Below are 17240 nucleotides of genomic sequence, written 5' to 3'. Positions count from 1 at the left end.
ACAAAATATTGTCTATAACCCCAACAATGACAATAAACTTCAATCCAAAATCTGAAAAATAAACTATGATTACAAGAGAATATAAACATAAAATAATAAAAAGATTTCTTATCCAAATAATCTTAATCCTTACCTAAAACAGTAAACTAAGACGGGACTCTAAATTGGACACTAAATTGATTAACCTATTAAAACTAAAACAGAAAAATTACATGATAAACTCAACTAATAAAATCTAATTAAATAAATAAACTAAATATCTTGTTGCTCCCAAAAAACCAATTGGATCTAGTTAATCTTCATATGGATCCCCCTATGGGTTTGGTCTGTCCAAGGAATTGCTCTTGCATTTGTGAATTTACTACTATATACATAGGGAAAAACAATTCCATCCGGGGGTGTGGTCTTGGTCAACACTATCATGAGTCTCTCTCTCTCTCTCTCCCTCCCAAATGAATAGACACCTATGCCCCCTAGTTTTAAGGAGGAGAGAGATAGACACATGGGAATGATGGTGTACGCTATACTCCCGGATAAAAAACTACTTCCAATATAGATAATGTTAAAGTGCAAAAGATAAAGATAATTGACAAAAAAAAAAAAAGTGTAAAGACAAAGTGAAGTTAACTTATTTCAGACTGAATAAAAAATTGATAATGTGTGTTGAAATCGTTTTTCACATAAAACTGTCAAGCTACACAGCTAATGATAGTTCAAATAAGAAACTGTGTTTCCTATCAAATAAGAAAAACTTTTTTTATACTGAATAAAAACCGTACCAAATTAATACGGTATCAATCATTCAAAATGAAGTTTATATTTGTTAAGGAACGGTGTTGGTATTTACTTTTTGTTTTCTATACTAAACCGAAACCGTACCAAATTCCTGATACCGTACCAATTGACATCCTTACTTCAGATGATCTATCGAATAATATTGATTTCAATAAACCATGCTCTACTAATGGTAGGACATTGGGGGTTGTCGCTCATCTATTTATAAATTAACAATTAAACATAAGGTACCCATGGCCCACTCCACCACAACCAACATCCGTTCTCGCATTGCCACTAGTTGTTATTGTTCTTTCCAACTATTGTAGTGTTCCTAATTTGCCTCTCAGTTGTCGAGTGAAGGAGAGGCTCTCCAACAAACTCTCTTTCCAACTCTTTTTTTATTATTTTTATTAGTAGGTTGGAATAAGTAATTCATTGGTCAATATACCTTTAGAAATTGGAGATATGAAAAATCTTATTGATATAGTGTTAGCTCTAAACAAACTCAGTGGTTCAATTCCTCATTATCTGTCAAATTTAAGTAAAGTAGAGGTGCTCTATTTGTTTGAGAATAAACTATTTGTTCGGGTAGATTAGACACATGAAAAACATGGTTTGATAGTGAGCGGGGAATCTTCACATACGTGAGTGTACGTGAACGATTCATAGCCATTCAAATGGAATCCAATTTATGATAATATTTCATTTGAATGGATGTGAGTCGTTCATGTATGCTCACGAATGTGAAGATTCACCGGATTGAAATGTTTTACCTTCATCCCCACTTGATCGAGCGCCCCTCGAATTTTCACATATTTTTACATAAATTCTCAGATATTAATTCAAGTACTTTCCGCTATAACATTGAAAGCTTTCATTTCTAATTATTTTTTTTAAAAACAAAACAGAATCTGACCCTATGGTATATGTCCACCAATGACGATTGACAGCTGAGCTTGTCTGCACTGATCATGTGGTGGACGATATGAAACATAAAATGCTCGATCAAGCGATCATTTTACACCACACTCAGTACTCAGTCCTCAGTCCTTACTCTCGTACCTATTAGGATGGATGGAAGACTTAGATAGTCTCCGCAAAAGTCTTGCTACTACAAAACAAAGGTCAAAAAGACAAGTTTTACCGTAGCAAACGGGAGAAGACCAAATAAATGAAGCAAAACAAAAAAGTTCCCCCCTGAAGCATACGCTCCTAGTTGAATATTACATAAAAATCCCATCGATCATTAGTAGCTTATCGTATCAGTGGAGATATGGAAAATCTTATTGACATGGAATTAGCTTGAAACAAACTCAGTCGTTCAATTTCTCACAATTGTCTATCTAATTTAAGTAAAATAGAGGTGCTCTATTTGTCTGAGAATAAACTATATTTGGTCCGATACGTTAAGAAATCTCGGTGACATGAAAAACTTGGTTTGATAAATATTTTACCGGAACGTGATTGTCTACGGCCTGCTGTCCATAACAGCCATAGCAGCGCACTAATGAGGCACGGTTCAATGATCGCCTTACCCCTACTCAGGCAAGGTGTTCGGGCAGGGATAAGGCGGTCATTGCACTACGCCTCATTAGTGCGCTTTTATGACTGCTACAGGCAGGCAGGCCGTAGACGATTTGGATTCTGTTTTACCTTCATCCCCACTCGATCGAGCACCCCTCGAATTTTCACATATTTTTACATCAATTCTCAAATATTCAACTACATTCAGCTATAACATTATAAGCTTTCCTTTATTATTACTATTATTATTATTATTATTATTATTATTATTATTATTATTATTATTTAAATATAAAAAAAAAAAGAATCTGAGGTGGACAATCTTACACCATACTTACTTTATCCTCCACAGTCTGCACAGTATTTATCTCTCAAAATATCTCGTACCTAGCAGGATGGATGACCTACTAACAAAACTCTATAAATTAGCAATGAGAACACACATGATAAAGTACCACCACACCACTCAGACCTGCAAATTGCAAACTGCAAACTCCAAACCAACCAACCAACCAACACTAATGGCTTACTACTCCACCACCACTCCTCCGACTCCTTCCTTCTTGTTATTTTTCTTTCCAACTCTTGTAGCTTTTCTTTGCTCTCTTCTCTTCTTCTCTTCTTCATCTGCTGCTTATGCAACTACAACTGGGGTCGTCTCTCTTCAGTTGTCATCAAGTGAAGCAGAGGCTCTCCTCAAATGGAAAGCCACTCTCCAAAGCTACTCTGTTGCTGCTCTCGATTCTTGGAAGCTTACTACTACATCATCACCATCTCCCAACACTACCAGTACTAATACTACTTCATCATCATGCAAGTGGTTTGGTATAACTTGCAACAAAGTTGGAAGCGTGGTTGAGATTAACCTTCCCGAGACAGAGCTGCAAGGTACGCTTGACTACTTCACTTTCTCTTCCTTTCCTAATCTCCTCCGTCTCAATCTCAGCTTCAATCAACTCACAGGAACCATACCTGAGCATGTTGGTAGTCTCTCCAAACTCACCCACCTCGATCTCTCCAATAATAATCTTTCCAGCGTTATGCCTCCCACCTTGGGTAATTTAAGCAGCCTGCAATTCTTAGTCCTCTATGACAATGATATCAATGGCACAATACCATTAGAGATAGGAAATATGAACAGTCTGATTGCATTGTCACTAGGTTGGAATAAATTGATTGGAATGATTCCCCCTGTCTTGGCTAATTTAAGCAACATTCGCGTTCTATACCTGCATACCAATGAACTCGGTGGTCCAATACCATCAGAACTAGGAAATCTAGATAATCTGGATGAGTTGGCACTAAACACCAATGAGCTCAATGGTCCAATTCCTCACTCTCTGACTAATTTAAGTAGACTAGAGAAGCTCTTTTTGTTTGAAAATCAATTATCTGGTCTGCTGCCTTCAGAAATTGGAGTTATGGAAAATCTGGATGAGTTGGATTTAAATCAAAACACACTCATTGGTTCCATCCCTCACTCTCTAGCTAATTTAAGTAAACTAGAGATTCTCCATTTGTTTGAGAATCAGTTATCTGGTCCGCTGCCTTCAGAAATTGGAAACATGAAAAATCTGGTTGACTTGGAGATTTCTCAAAACAAACTCAGCGGTCAAATCCCTCATTCTCTAGCTAACTTAAGTAAACTAGAGATTCTCTATTTGCAAGAGAATCAATTATCTGGTCTGCTACCTTCAGAAATTGGAGATATGGAAAATCTTGTTGAGTTGGTGCTATATCAAAACAATCTCAGCGGTCCAATCCCTCATTCTCTAGCTAACTTAAGTAAACTAGAGACTCTCTATTTGCATGTGAATCAATTATCTGGTCCGCTGCCTTCAGAAATTGGGGATATGGAAAATCTTTTTGGGTTGGTGCTATATCAAAACAATCTCAGCGGTCCGATCCCTCATTCTCTGGCTAATTTAAGTAAACTAGAGTTTCTCCTTTTGTTTGAAAACCAATTATCTGGTCCCATACCTCAAGACTTTGGTAGCCAAGTATCCATTGTTGCAATCGAATTGAATGACAACCTCTTATCTGGAAACTTACCACAACAAATATGCCAAGGAGGATCACTTCAAGAATTAGCGGTTAAGAACAATAGTCTCATGGGTCCTATTCCGGATTTGAGAAATTGCACAAGTCTGACGAGAGTTCGACTTGAAAACAACCTATTTGTAGGAAATATAACCAACAGTTTTGGTGTACATCCACATCTTTATTACATTGATATGAGTCACAACAAACTATATGGAGAGCTATCACCAAATTGGGGAGAATGTAAGAATTTGTCGGTGCTAAAGATTTCTGGAAATAATATCAATGGGAAGATACCATCTGAGGTTGGTCAGTTAACTCGACTTGGACAACTTGACCTTTCTTTCAACAAAATTGTAGGAGGAATACCAAAGGAACTCGGTATCTTATCCAGTTTGCTCAACTTATATTTAAATGACAACCAGATTTCAGGGCATATGCCAGTTGAAATTGGCAAATTAATCAATTTAGAGCATTTAGACCTATCATCAAATAGGCTAACTGGATCAATCCCCGCACAACTTTGTCAATGCTCTAAACTTTTGTCATTAAATTTGAGTTGTAATTCATTCAATGGAAGCATTCCATCTCAAATTGGTGATCTAGTATTCCTACAAGCTCAATTGGACCTTAGTCATAATTCAATCAGTGGAATAATACCACCACAGCTTGCAAAGTTGATGATGTTGGAAATTTTGAATTTATCCCAGCATATGATCATTGGCTCCATCCCCCTTTCTCTCGAAGATATGATTAGCTTAGTATCTCTTGATTTGTCCTATAATCAGTTGGAGGGTGTTGTTCCTAACAATAGGGTTTTCAGACATGCTGCTTCACCACAAGCATTTAGAAACAACAAAGGGTTATGTGGTGAACTTCAAGGTCTACTTCCCTGCAATCGATCTCGTACAAGTAAGCGATATGGTAAAAATGGACACAAAGTCCTCATATCCATCATTACTTCTTTGATAGGAACTGTGTTCCTTGCATTTGCAATTGTTGTTGTCCTTTTCCACTTGCGAAAAAAAATGACAAAAGGAAATGTAGAAGCAACAAGAAGAAACCATGGCAATATATTTTCAATATGGAATTTCGATGGCAAGATTGCATATGAGGACATAATTCAAGCAACAGAGGATTTTGATGCCAAATATTGCATTCGAGCTGGAACTTATGGGAGTGTTTACAAAGCAATCCTACCTACAGGTCATGTAGTAGCCTTGAAGAAGTTCCATCAATTGGAAGGCGAGGTGATAGTTGATGAAAGCTTTGAGAATGAGATGCGTGTATTAACAAATATCAGGCATCGGAACATTGTCAAACTTTATGGGTTCTGCTCCCATCCACAATGCATGTTTCTTGTTTATGAGTACATGGAAAAAGGAAGCTTAACACATATCTTGAGCAATCAAGCCGAGGCTGTGGAGTTGGATTGGCTAAAAAGAGTAAATGTCATCAACAGTGTGGCAAATGCTTTGTCTTACTTGCATCATGATTGTATTCCACCAATAATTCATCGGGATATTTCAAGCAAAAATATATTGCTTGACTTGGAACTTGAGGCTCGTGTTTCTGATTTTGGTGTTGCAAGACTGTTAAAGCCAAACTCATCTAATTGGACGTCACTCAAAGGAACTCGTGGATATATTGCTCCAGGTATTTAAATTTGTCACTACTATATGCTATGTTTTTTATTGTTGTATGTTTAAGGTTTCTTCATTTTTCACTGCAGTATTTAAGACCTAGAACTTTTGCTAAAGTGGGTCATTGAAGTATTTACATCTTAGTATTGAAAAAGGAGAGAGATAAAGTATTTGAATCTGAAGCACAATTATTATACTTTGATAAATATCTCATTTGAACTTTGAAAGATTTAGTATAAAATCATCAATACTTTGATTTAAAAAAAATGTATTTTAGTTTCTTTAAATTACAATTATTTTAGAGTAATAGGATGAATGTCGGCATGTTCTATTGTTATGATATTTATACTACATAATAAATTATTAATAAATACCCTTTTGATTATTTTTGAGTAAAATTATGCATTATATAAATTAGGATGAGCACAAATGTCGGCATGTTCTATTGTTATGATATTTATACTACATAATAAATTATTAATAAATACCCTTTTGATTATTTTTGAGTAAAATGATGCATTATATAAATTAGGATGAGCACAAATATTTTATTTAATTGAGTAATTCAATAAGAAACCTAAAGGATATCATATATTTCTTATATCCCTTTGAATTTCTTGGTGCATAAAGAAATCGGGAAAAAGCCCATTGCAAATTGAAAGCAAAATAGAACATCAAAATTACTCATTTGGAGTGAAAAAATAAAAAGCCCTACTATATTTCGTAAGCTACCCTATTATATTTCATAATAAATGATTCTTTTCTCCAAATTTTTATACAAAAAGTAGGTATTTCTAGCACTATTGTGCTTTCCTATTGAACTAGAAGCAAGTTACAATGGCTAAATCGTTTTTGAACGATCAAAGCTTTAGGATTCTAGGCCAACCCTAAGAATTTTATAAATCAACTAAAGATCTTAAAGTAATCTGGTAAAATCGAGATTGTTGGATGGGTAGTAGAATCATTGGTATCTCTATCATGAGGTGTGATCTCTACTATATTGGCCCAACATGCATTTATTGTTTATTTTATATTTTCTACCATTAAACCAAGCTTGTCAAAATTGATATATCATTTGGCTACGCTTTATATTTGATGTGGTAAAGACATGAGCTAAAGTTACCATAAGAGTAGATGGTGATATAGACAACTTATCCACAATATTTTTAGCACTAACTAAAAAGATCAGAATTTGTAGGTGGCCCAACCTAGAGATTTTTTTCAGGTACGCACTATTTCTAACACATGGCATGTCGGATGGGGCCATAAATCCTGTGGACAAGTGGACCAAAGTCCCTCACTCCTATTTGGAACTGTATTTTGATGCATGATGAAATTTATATGTTGATGAGAGTAATATAAAAACAATGTTTTACCTATGAAAAACACGTATATAGATAGGGTGCTAGTATCAAAAGCCACAACACTCACTAGTAATGAAGTAATGTAAGGCATAAGTTTCTTCCAAAGCCTAGAGTGGAGCTTCCCTCCATGAGCCACCCTTTTTTAGTCACATGCCCTATTGGATGGGATCCAAATTTTCTGGATTGATAGATCCCAAGGTCCCTTGTTCCATGTAAAGTTTAGCCTCACAGAGATTTTGCAGCGGCAAAATGAAGGTGGACAAAGAGTAAATAATTGAATTTGACCCTTAAATTTGATACTTGAGGAGTGCAGATTTTGTTCGACCAAATCCATCATTTAAAATATATTATAGTTTCTTGTTTTTATTTTAAAACTTATTTGTTGTCCTGTATGCACTTTTACTAAGCCTCTTTCTTTCTTCACTTGCAGAGCTTGCCTACACCATGGCTTTAACTGATAAGTGTGATGTATATAGTTTCGGAGTAGTGACATTAGAAATAATTATGGGAAGGCATCCAGGGGAGTTCATCTCATCTGTAACGTCACCAGTTGGCCAAAAGATGCTATTAAGGGACATGCTAGACCCACGTCTCAGCTTCCCATCAGATCAAAAGGTTGCAAAGGATGTGGTTTCTGTTGTGAGAATAGCAATTGCATGTTTACATAGTCACCCACAATCCCGCCCAACTATGCATCAAGTATCAAAAGAGCTACTTGTTCTCCGACCATCATTTGTGGAGCATTTTTATACAATTACTGTAGGTCACCTAAATGATATTGAAGTACAATAATTGTGATCGATGATTCATTCGACCAACAAAGGGGACGACGAAGATTGATTTGAGACTGCGCTCAAAATTAAGCAATAGTTCTAAAGGTCAGCCTTTTGTTAATTTGTATGGTTTAACTTCAATCCAATATCCAAAACTATATCACCCTTTTTGGGTTTTTATAGGGATGGCATGACTGAAGTCCTCACTGTAGACCAAAGAGCTAGTCTATATTTCTTTCGAGGTGATTATTTTTTGAAAAAATTTTGTAACTATGGTTTCCCTACTTTAATAGGTATTTTTCACATTGGTGGTTATTTTATTCTAATCTTACTAATGAGGTTTTGTAATGTCAATTTAAGTCATCCTGATCCCTTTCTTATTTTGGAACTTGGAAGTGGTAGTTGAAGTTGAAGGAAATCGTAGAGGCTTCCCTTTTGTTTCAGCACCATGTTGTAAGCACAATTTACTCCAACGGGTTCCCTTTTTGCCTCCATTGACAATTACAGAGTAACATTCTACCACTTTTTTTTATAGCCACATAGAGACTCAAATTTTGGTTGTATAAGATAATTTTGTAAAATAAGAGTATGTTATGCTATCTGATTATCATATTCCTTATCTCATGTTGTAGTTATCTAGTCTATCAGGGTTATCTGATGCACCATTTTGTGGATACAGAGGGAATATGAAGAATTCAAGGTTCAAATAAAATGGATTGGTTTCCATGGCACAGAAGGTCACCAAGAAGGGTTACAGGATCATCCATGAATCATGCAGCTAAGGTGCTATTCTTTCAACAATAGCATGATCTGAGCACCATTAATTGTAGTAGAGTTGTTAAGATTAGTCCTTTCTAGTTGGTTGTTATGTGGTCAAACACCATAGTTCAACTTATAAGGTTTTCTTCGTGAGAATGTTGTCAAGCTTATGTAAACACCTAATTTTGTCACCCTGGAGTGGCTAGACAATGATGAATCGAAATTTCTTATGACAATATAGGGATCTTTTACTTATAGCTGAAGATGTTATGCATGCCCAGCATCCTTGCAGACAATATCAATATAGGAGGTTTTAAAATTGAAAAAAATATATATATGTTTTCAAAATGTGGTTAAATGGTTTTGTCAAATCTACAATTGGCCTAGACCAAACCTATAGACTCAGATCAATACTGGTTCAGGGCTAGACCCAAAACAAATCCAACCCATCAAGCTAAAATGACCTATTTTTTACCTAGCCTGGAGGCCAACGTCGTCGTGCCTCTGGGTGATGTCGGCTGGCTTATCGAGTGTCGGCCATTGTTATGCTTTTCAGATTTTAGTCAAATACAATTTAATCCCATTTCCCCTTTGCCAACCAAGCAATTACCTAAACACATTCTTACACCTTGGTTGGAGACTCCCTAAAAGACTCTAGAACCCTAAAACAAAACCCAAATTTTCCTTAAGCTGCTTGAATGGGATTTTCATTCCATTTCAACCTAGTTCTCTTAAGGAATGAAATCCTCTTGATGGGGTACCCATGGATGCCAACCTTGGACGTGGTGCACACCCCAAGGCTATCAATAGATGACCCTTGCATGTTTTTAAACTCATTTTTTTTTTTAAATCCTTGGCTATATGATATAAATACCAACTTAGATGTGTTCTATGTGTTATTATTGGATTTGTGTGAAATTGTTTTTTAAAAAAATATTATGAATGTATCATGTTATATTAGATTTATATCCTTTGATTCTTGGAGTATTGTGTTTTGGTTCATCAACCAAAAATGCATGTTATATGATGGAAAATATGATTTTATGGAATTTTTAAATAAAAAATTACAAAAAAAAGAAGAAAATATCCAGAATTTTATGGGATAGATGCATGATGTACAAAAATTGGATTTTTTTTATTACGTTAATAGATGTTCTTTTTGTCAAAAAAAAAATGCATGCGTTAATTGAAATTAGTGTTTTTTGAGCTTTCAATAATTAAAAAAAATTGGGATTGTGGTGGGAATGATATCGATATTCTATAATAAAAAATTAAATTATAAGTTTATTTTTTAGTTTGATTTATCTTTATATATTGTCTTGAATTTTGAAAATATTTTTCAATTTTTATACACTTATTGTAACAAGATTAAAGAATAAAACCAACAATAAGGAAGAAGGAGAAGATCGAGTGGGGAGGCTGCTAGAAAACATAGGACATATGAGCTTTTCTATTAAGACTAGGAAGAACCAAAAAAAGAAAGCTAAACTAATTTATTACAACTAGGAAAGCAAAACAAAAGAAGAAATAAAAACATGGTCCATGATAGAGGGACTTCCTATATTGTGGTTGTATAATAACACCCATGATTTACCACTCCCCCTCAAGCTGGAGCATACAAATCCCCCATACCTAGTTTGGGACAACCCTTCCGAAATGCTAGACCAAACAAGGACTTAGTGAACAAGTCGCCAAGCTAATCAACAAAGGAGATGAATAGAGTAACCAATAGTTTCTTCATTACGGCATCTCACACAAAATGACAGTCAACTTCAATATGTTGGGTTCGTTCGTGGAACACTGGATTGCTAACAATATAGATTGTAGCTTGATTATCACAGAACTTCTTCATAAGAGAGGCAATTGGAAATCCCAACTCTTAGAGTAATGACTTCAACCACATAAGTTCAGCGACAGTGTGCGCCATAGCTGTATACTTAGTTAATAACTTCTAATTTCTTTCCATTCCTTGGCATTATGGTTGTTGGTCATGATTTTCAGAATAATTTGAGATTATCCCTTTGACCCCCACCTCCTCAACCCATCTCTCTCTCTCACATTCACACACATCATAGCTTAGGAACAAAAGTGTCACTGATATACGGTCTTATACTTGGGGGAAGTTGTATTAAGCTATTATACTGTGTGGGATTGATATGTTTTATAAATTCTAAGCAATTATAGAACAATTCTATAAAGGAATTGTTGTGTGTGAAAGCTAGGCTTTGTTTTTTAACTTCTCTTTTGGGTTTGGTGGTCTATGTGTCCTTGTTGTCGGTGTACTATATATCTGTTGTGCTTCATCTCTGTGTTAATCTTATTGTTTTTTTTTCTTTTCCTTTGGAGAGTTCTATTAATTTATTTATTTTTACTAATCAGGGCATAGCAGCTTTTGAAGTTGCAGAGAGATAGTACCTAATTAATGAAGTTAAGAAAACTGTTCAAGGGGTAATAATTAGTTCTCACAACATACTTACCTATACCTAATTAAAGTAAGAAAAAAAATAGGGATGAGAGGGATAGAATTCAGCTGTTATTCCTGTGGATATTGCTAACATCTTTTCTAACTTGGTGTTGAAGCATTTGGTGATGCTCTAGACAAAATTCTGGTTTCAAAAGGAGGGCATATTTGATAGCTACTCTGTCAAGCACCAAATCATAAACTCAGGGTATGGAGACATAGTGTACTTTTAACTGAATCTTTATTTCTATGCTATTATGTATTTTAGAAGTGTTCTATTATGTGCTTAACAGCCACTGAGGTCTTGGCTTTCCTCGGGGTCCTTCTTACTTCTGAGTCTTGGTACTAGAATCCTTTTGAGCTATTCTATGATTGTGTTCTAATTCTAGGAATTGAAACAGTGGGTTTGAGAGGGTGTTTGGGTCATGGATTATTATTTGTGTGTCCATTACAATTTATTTCTGACAGCAATTTTCACCTCTATTTTGTAGGTCAATGTCTGTTTTGCAAGATGGTGAATTCACTTGTTTTTCACTGATGACTTGAGAGTAGAACATTGCCTAAGTGTTGAGTGGCATCGTTGATTTCACATTTTCTCTCCCTAGCTGTACTATCAATTTCTTCTTTTCCTTTGTTAGAAATGTATCCCAAAACCCTCAGAGTGAAGGGGAAGGGTCTTCCATCCTATCGTGTTTGTTTTAGGCATGGTTGAAGTTTTTCCTTGAAGACCCTTATCAAGGACTACAGAGTGTAGTGGCTTAACGAAGATTTCTAGAGTTTTTCCTGTTGCTGGTTTGATCCGAAGCTTTTGTCTCCAAGTCTTATGTTGGTATCTAAAGGTAATCCAATTGGTCTTATCTGTTATTGGTGAAGCCTGATCTTTGTCCAAAAAGTGCAGTGGGGGGATCTTTGGAGGGTCATTTCAGCTTTGAAATCTTCCAGAAAGGCCTTAAAGTGTATACATCAGCGCCATGAGCACTAAGCCCTATAAAGCTCATCAAGACCTTTGAAATGATATGTATTTTGACATATGTTCAGTTTTGGTCCGAACCACACCAAGTGGGGTTTTTTTTGGGGCTTCTAGGGGCGTTTTTGTATTTTTCTGGGCTAGGGCTTTTTTATAAAGGATCCTTATATCGTTGAGAGATATAGGGTGAGATTTGAGGGTTTGTAACTTGCTTCAAAGAAATAGGGAAAAAATAGTTCTATCGTCGGCCGTGGATGTAGCCTACCTTCTTGGGGGTGAACCACGTAAATCCTTGGTGTTGTGTGCTGTCTTCTTTTTTCTTTTGCGTTTTCTTATGCAATATCCCATTTATGGGCATTGTTTTTCTAACATTATCGACCCAAAATTGAGTCCTAATTCTCAATGTAAGTATACCTATTTTTCAAAAAATCTCTCTAATCATTGCCCTAATTCCTTTTTGCATGGGTATGTTATGGGTTTTCTAAAACCTCATACAAAAAGTCTAGAGATTTTCTGATTTCCCTAGGGAACCGAGAGGGGTTAACATGAATTCTTGCTTTGAGAAAGGTATTTTTTTTAGTGCAGTTTTGTTCCCCGAAGGAAAGAGATTCTAGTATAGTAGAACAGACATAAAAAAATAAAAAATATAAAAAAGGAATTACTTTTTTTTTCCAAGACTGGCTCTTCTGGATCAAAAACTATTTTTTGTAATTTGTTCTATCTCAATTACTTCTACAAGGATGGCAAGTAGAACACGTAAAATTATAGAAAGAATAGAAAGTCATAGAGACATTTGCAAGTAATTAAACTAGAGGTTTATCCACTACGGACATTACCTTGTCCTTCGTGACTCTTCCTTTAAAAATTTCCACTCCCAGATATTTTGTAGGAAGACTGCAGAGAGGAACCTTAAGCACATCAGAAATCCGCCGCCTATGGGAAGGAGTTATAGCACCACAGAAGAGTTTACTTTTCTCCAAATTGAATTTTTTACCAGAAAAATTCTGGTATTTCTCAAGAAAGCCTTGCATCATTGAATTCTTTAAACATTCAAATTCGTCCAAGTATGTCCTTGAGCAGGTAAGGATGCATACCAATCAAAACTGTAAGAATCAGAATCATCAACGGAGAAGATGAGTTGTAGGTGTTCTTGCGCTAGAGGATGCTTAGCTTCTCGAGTACAAGCTCACCGCGAGATCATTGTCAGCAAAGAAGATGAGTTGCAAGTGTTCTTGCGCGGGGAATTTGAATGGCAGTTGTTCTTTGACCCTAAGCAATGGAATGTGGGAGAAGGGCATATCTTTACCCTATCAACTGTATATTGGTTTTAAAATGACTAATACACTCTTACCGTTTGCAACTAACAGGGACAACTAATGGGGTGGGTTTACATACTAATTATTTTGGAAAGCAGGGGAGGTATCCGTAAATATCCAAAACTCATGAGTGGATCTACAACTAAGCCTTACCTAAGGGGAGGCACATGTAAATTTCTCAAGATTTTTTATCAGTTTCATTGGGTTAGCTTTTGGGTTTCGATATCGGTCATTTTGGTTTGGTCCGGTTTTTTTGGTGATTCCCATCATACCCCAGTCCAAAATCAATCCGATAAGGATCGGTTCAGTTTAGTTCAGTTCGGTCTGGGTTTTTACGGTCAGTTTCAATCAGTCTTTTAGGTTCGAGCTAGGTTTTAACAACCTTATGTCCAATCCCTTTGCATTCTGACAAAACCTCTTATTTTCTACGTAAAATAATGGAGGAGAAGTGAGTTTAGGTCTAGGTCTTATTTCTAGACATAGATGATTAGAATGATTGAATCCATTTTGATGGCAATCCTCCTCCACATATGCTGAATATGCCATTCAGAGCATGCCTCATTGTTGTGAATCAACTTGCAATATTCAAAAGCCCTCGTCATTTAATGTCTTTCTCCACCAAATAACAGACCGAGCCACCTTCATTTGAAAAAACAAACACGTATAGGTCCCTTTTGTTTACTACGTCATCTAAAGGACCTAAGCTCAACAACTAAATAAAAAAGAAAGAGAAAAACAAAATAAAGTACAAAGACTAGAGAACACAAGAAATTGTCTATAAATTAGCAATCCAGCATAAGCTGTGATCATAACAAACCAACCAACAATTCGTACATTCTCAACCATGGCCTTTGCTCGTACTCTGACTTTGTTGTTATTATTCTCTCCAACAGTTGTAGCGTTATTTTGTCTTATTTGGAAAAATTTTTGCTACTACACTTGTAGTAGGAATGTTCCTTCTACAAGCCTAGCAGCCAAGGAAATGGAACAATTCACTTCCTCCTTGGGTTCATATATACCCTCCTAGGTTTTAGTATTTTCTAAAATACCCTTTAAGATCCCATTTTCTTGGCTGCCAGACTTGTAGCAGGAACATTCCTTCTCATTTGATTTTGAATTTTAACATCTTTTGGTGGTTAAATAACTATCCATAACCTCCTTCACCACCATCCCAGTTTGTTGTTCAAATTCAAAACAGAACCCCTTTGATGGCACGTGCAATGCACGGCTTTAAAGCATTTTGATCAATGACCGAAAGCGGGTGTGAAATTTGTAAAAATAGGGTGTATACAGAAACTGAGCTCCATGCTATCCAATCCCATTACGCAAGCTTATTGCGAGGTCATAATGGCGGGTTTTTGAGTTCAGCCTTTTCTAATTCTGATTCTTTGGACTTGGCTTTGTATTTTGAATGTTTTGACGTGGGTGTTGTATCTGTTGGTTGATTTCATGTTCTGATATGTGATTTTATTGAATTTCAATCGCTCCATAGTGGTTGAGAATGGTAGGGCAAAAGCTAGCAGAAGAAGATCGATTCAATGAATATTTATGAGAGCAGATTTGGATGAGGATGGCGGATTAGTGGATTTGAAGGCATTGAATTCTTATTTTTTTTTTTTACTAAAGGTTAGCAAAGAATAAATTAATGCATTTAGATATGAAGGAGCATAAGGACAGCTGGTAAACAAATCAAACAGTTGCTTCGTTGTGGGTAATAAAATGCCAGAGCACCGGTGTTGCATGATAGAGGCAATTATGGGGTACCAAAGGAGACGGCTGCCACTGACTTATCTTGGTGCACCTTTGTATGCAGGCCGACTGCGTGTCAATTTCTTTGAAGATTTCCTGGCAAGAATGCGAAGGAAAATAGCAGGGTGAAAAGGAAAATTATTATCTACAGAGGGGAGAATGATTCTTCTGAGGCATGTTCTATCTTCAATGCCTATCCACATCATTGCTTCTTTAGACATTCCAAGGACCATTATACACAAATTTGACAGCCTTTGCGCCAATTTCTTGTGGGGGGAGTCAAAGTGGGGAAACCTACATCACTGGGCAAGCTGGGAGAAGGTGTGTCGGCCTATGGTGGAGGGTGGTCTTGGGGTTAGGAGGTTGGAGGATATTTGTTAAATCCGTGCCCAAAACCCGGTTTGAAACCCGGTCTGACCACCGATCTGGTTTGAACCTTTTATGTAGAACCGGGAACGGAGTACGCTCGTGAACTGTGGGCCATGATACTCAAGCCATCCCACAAGATTGTTGACCGTGACTCTGGAGAAGTCGTTGATGATAGGTACATCGACAGAGATAGGGGAAAGTTTGTCTTCGAGGGTGCATTCTTAGAATTTCCTCATTCCGAGGATCCGCCCGGCCCTCGCCCGGTGTACCCGTTCCCACTTACAGATGATTGGGAGTAAGTTAATATCCTAATAACTCATGAGTATAAATATTAGAATGGGCTTAGGACCTGATGTCCCTTCTAATCATATTATGGGCCTAGTAGTATAATGGGCCCAATAACTTAAAATGGACCTAAAGACCTAAGACAACCAAACATGACTTAAGACTAAAGTGAGGTAAATAGGGGTCAATCCACTATTCACCTCACAATAGAAAACCTAAATCGTGGAGAGGAAAGGAGAGAAGGAAAGAAAGAAGAAGAAGAAGAAGGAAGAAGGAGAAGAAAGAAGAAGAAGAAAGGAGAGAGGTGGAACCCAAGCTTGCTCTCCTACATTGGTGAGCATTCTCTATCTCTCTCTCTCTCTCTCTTTCCCTAATTCTACTACCTAAGGTTTGAATCGGTTGAGCACACCTTGAGTGCTCCATCTACTCAATTAGAAGAGCCATTAATGGCAAATCCTTGATGCTTAACTATGAAGCACCTAACCCTACCTTGAACCCATTCACCCTTCTCCATTTATGAACCCTAAGTTGGGGATTTACCTCCATTTATGGGTTTTCTTTCCGTATGTATTTTAATGGAAGAAAACCTAATCGATCATGGGGTTTACAAACCCATGTTGGGTGTATGCTATGGCACCTTGGTTGGAGTTGTTCTCATGGCCAAAGAGACCCCTAAAAACCCCTAAGAATACCCCATTTTAGCCCAAGACTTTGGGGCTGCAAAACCATTCTCGGAATGGCATGAACAGCAAGACTGGCACATGGACAGGCACATGCAAGTGCCTGTCCCTGAGAAAGTAGATCTGCCGGTGGGAAGTCCGAGAGGGACAGGCACATGGACAGGCACATGCAAGTGCCAGTCCCTGAGAAAGGTGGGAGGTCCGAGAGGGACAGGCACATGGACAGGCACATGCAAGTGCCAGTCCCTGAGAACCTAGATCTGCCGGTGGGAAAGTCCGAGAGGGACAGACACATGGATAGGCACATGGACAGGCACATGATATAGCCTTGCTGTATGTGCCGGTCCCCTATTTTAGCCTTGTTTGATAACTTATGGGGCCCAACTCTTCTAGCCCTAAGGCACTAATCTCTCCCCACGTTGTACACTCTCTTAAGGTTGACTGACCCGGCTCGGGGGCGTATTAGTACGTGGGACAGTGTACTTGGCATCGAACGCCGATTTGAAGAGCTCCGTACTGACGATTGACTGAGA

The 17240-nt window shown here is 37.0% G+C and overlaps 1 protein-coding gene and 1 long non-coding RNA gene across 2 annotated transcripts in view; one reads left to right on the top strand and one right to left on the bottom strand.

Annotated features, from left to right (window-relative positions):
- Positions 1-8150, top strand: part of LOC122666286 (probable leucine-rich repeat receptor-like protein kinase At1g35710) — a 27157-nt gene extending 19007 nt beyond the window's left edge. Inside the window, exons 2-3 of the mRNA XM_043862470.1 lie at positions 3867-5997; positions 7779-8150. Of these exons, the coding sequence (XP_043718405.1) occupies positions 3867-5997; positions 7779-8140 (2493 nt within the window). The 3' untranslated portion in view covers positions 8141-8150. The remainder of the gene's footprint in view (positions 1-3866; positions 5998-7778) is intronic.
- LOC122666287 lies at positions 3623-17240 on the bottom strand. Its single transcript, XR_006333522.1, has 4 exons — positions 17229-17240; positions 13039-13040; positions 3994-4163; positions 3623-3705 (listed from the first exon to the last, which is right to left on the bottom strand). It is a non-coding gene; the product is annotated as an uncharacterized LOC122666287 (long non-coding RNA).

Source organism: Telopea speciosissima, chromosome 6 (genome assembly GCF_018873765.1).
Source record: "Telopea speciosissima isolate NSW1024214 ecotype Mountain lineage chromosome 6, Tspe_v1, whole genome shotgun sequence".
In the NCBI taxonomy this organism is placed as follows: Eukaryota; Viridiplantae; Streptophyta; class Magnoliopsida; order Proteales; family Proteaceae; genus Telopea; species Telopea speciosissima.
The sequence above is the reverse complement of the archived record's forward strand: the minus strand, read 5'-3'. Positions and strand labels throughout refer to the sequence as shown.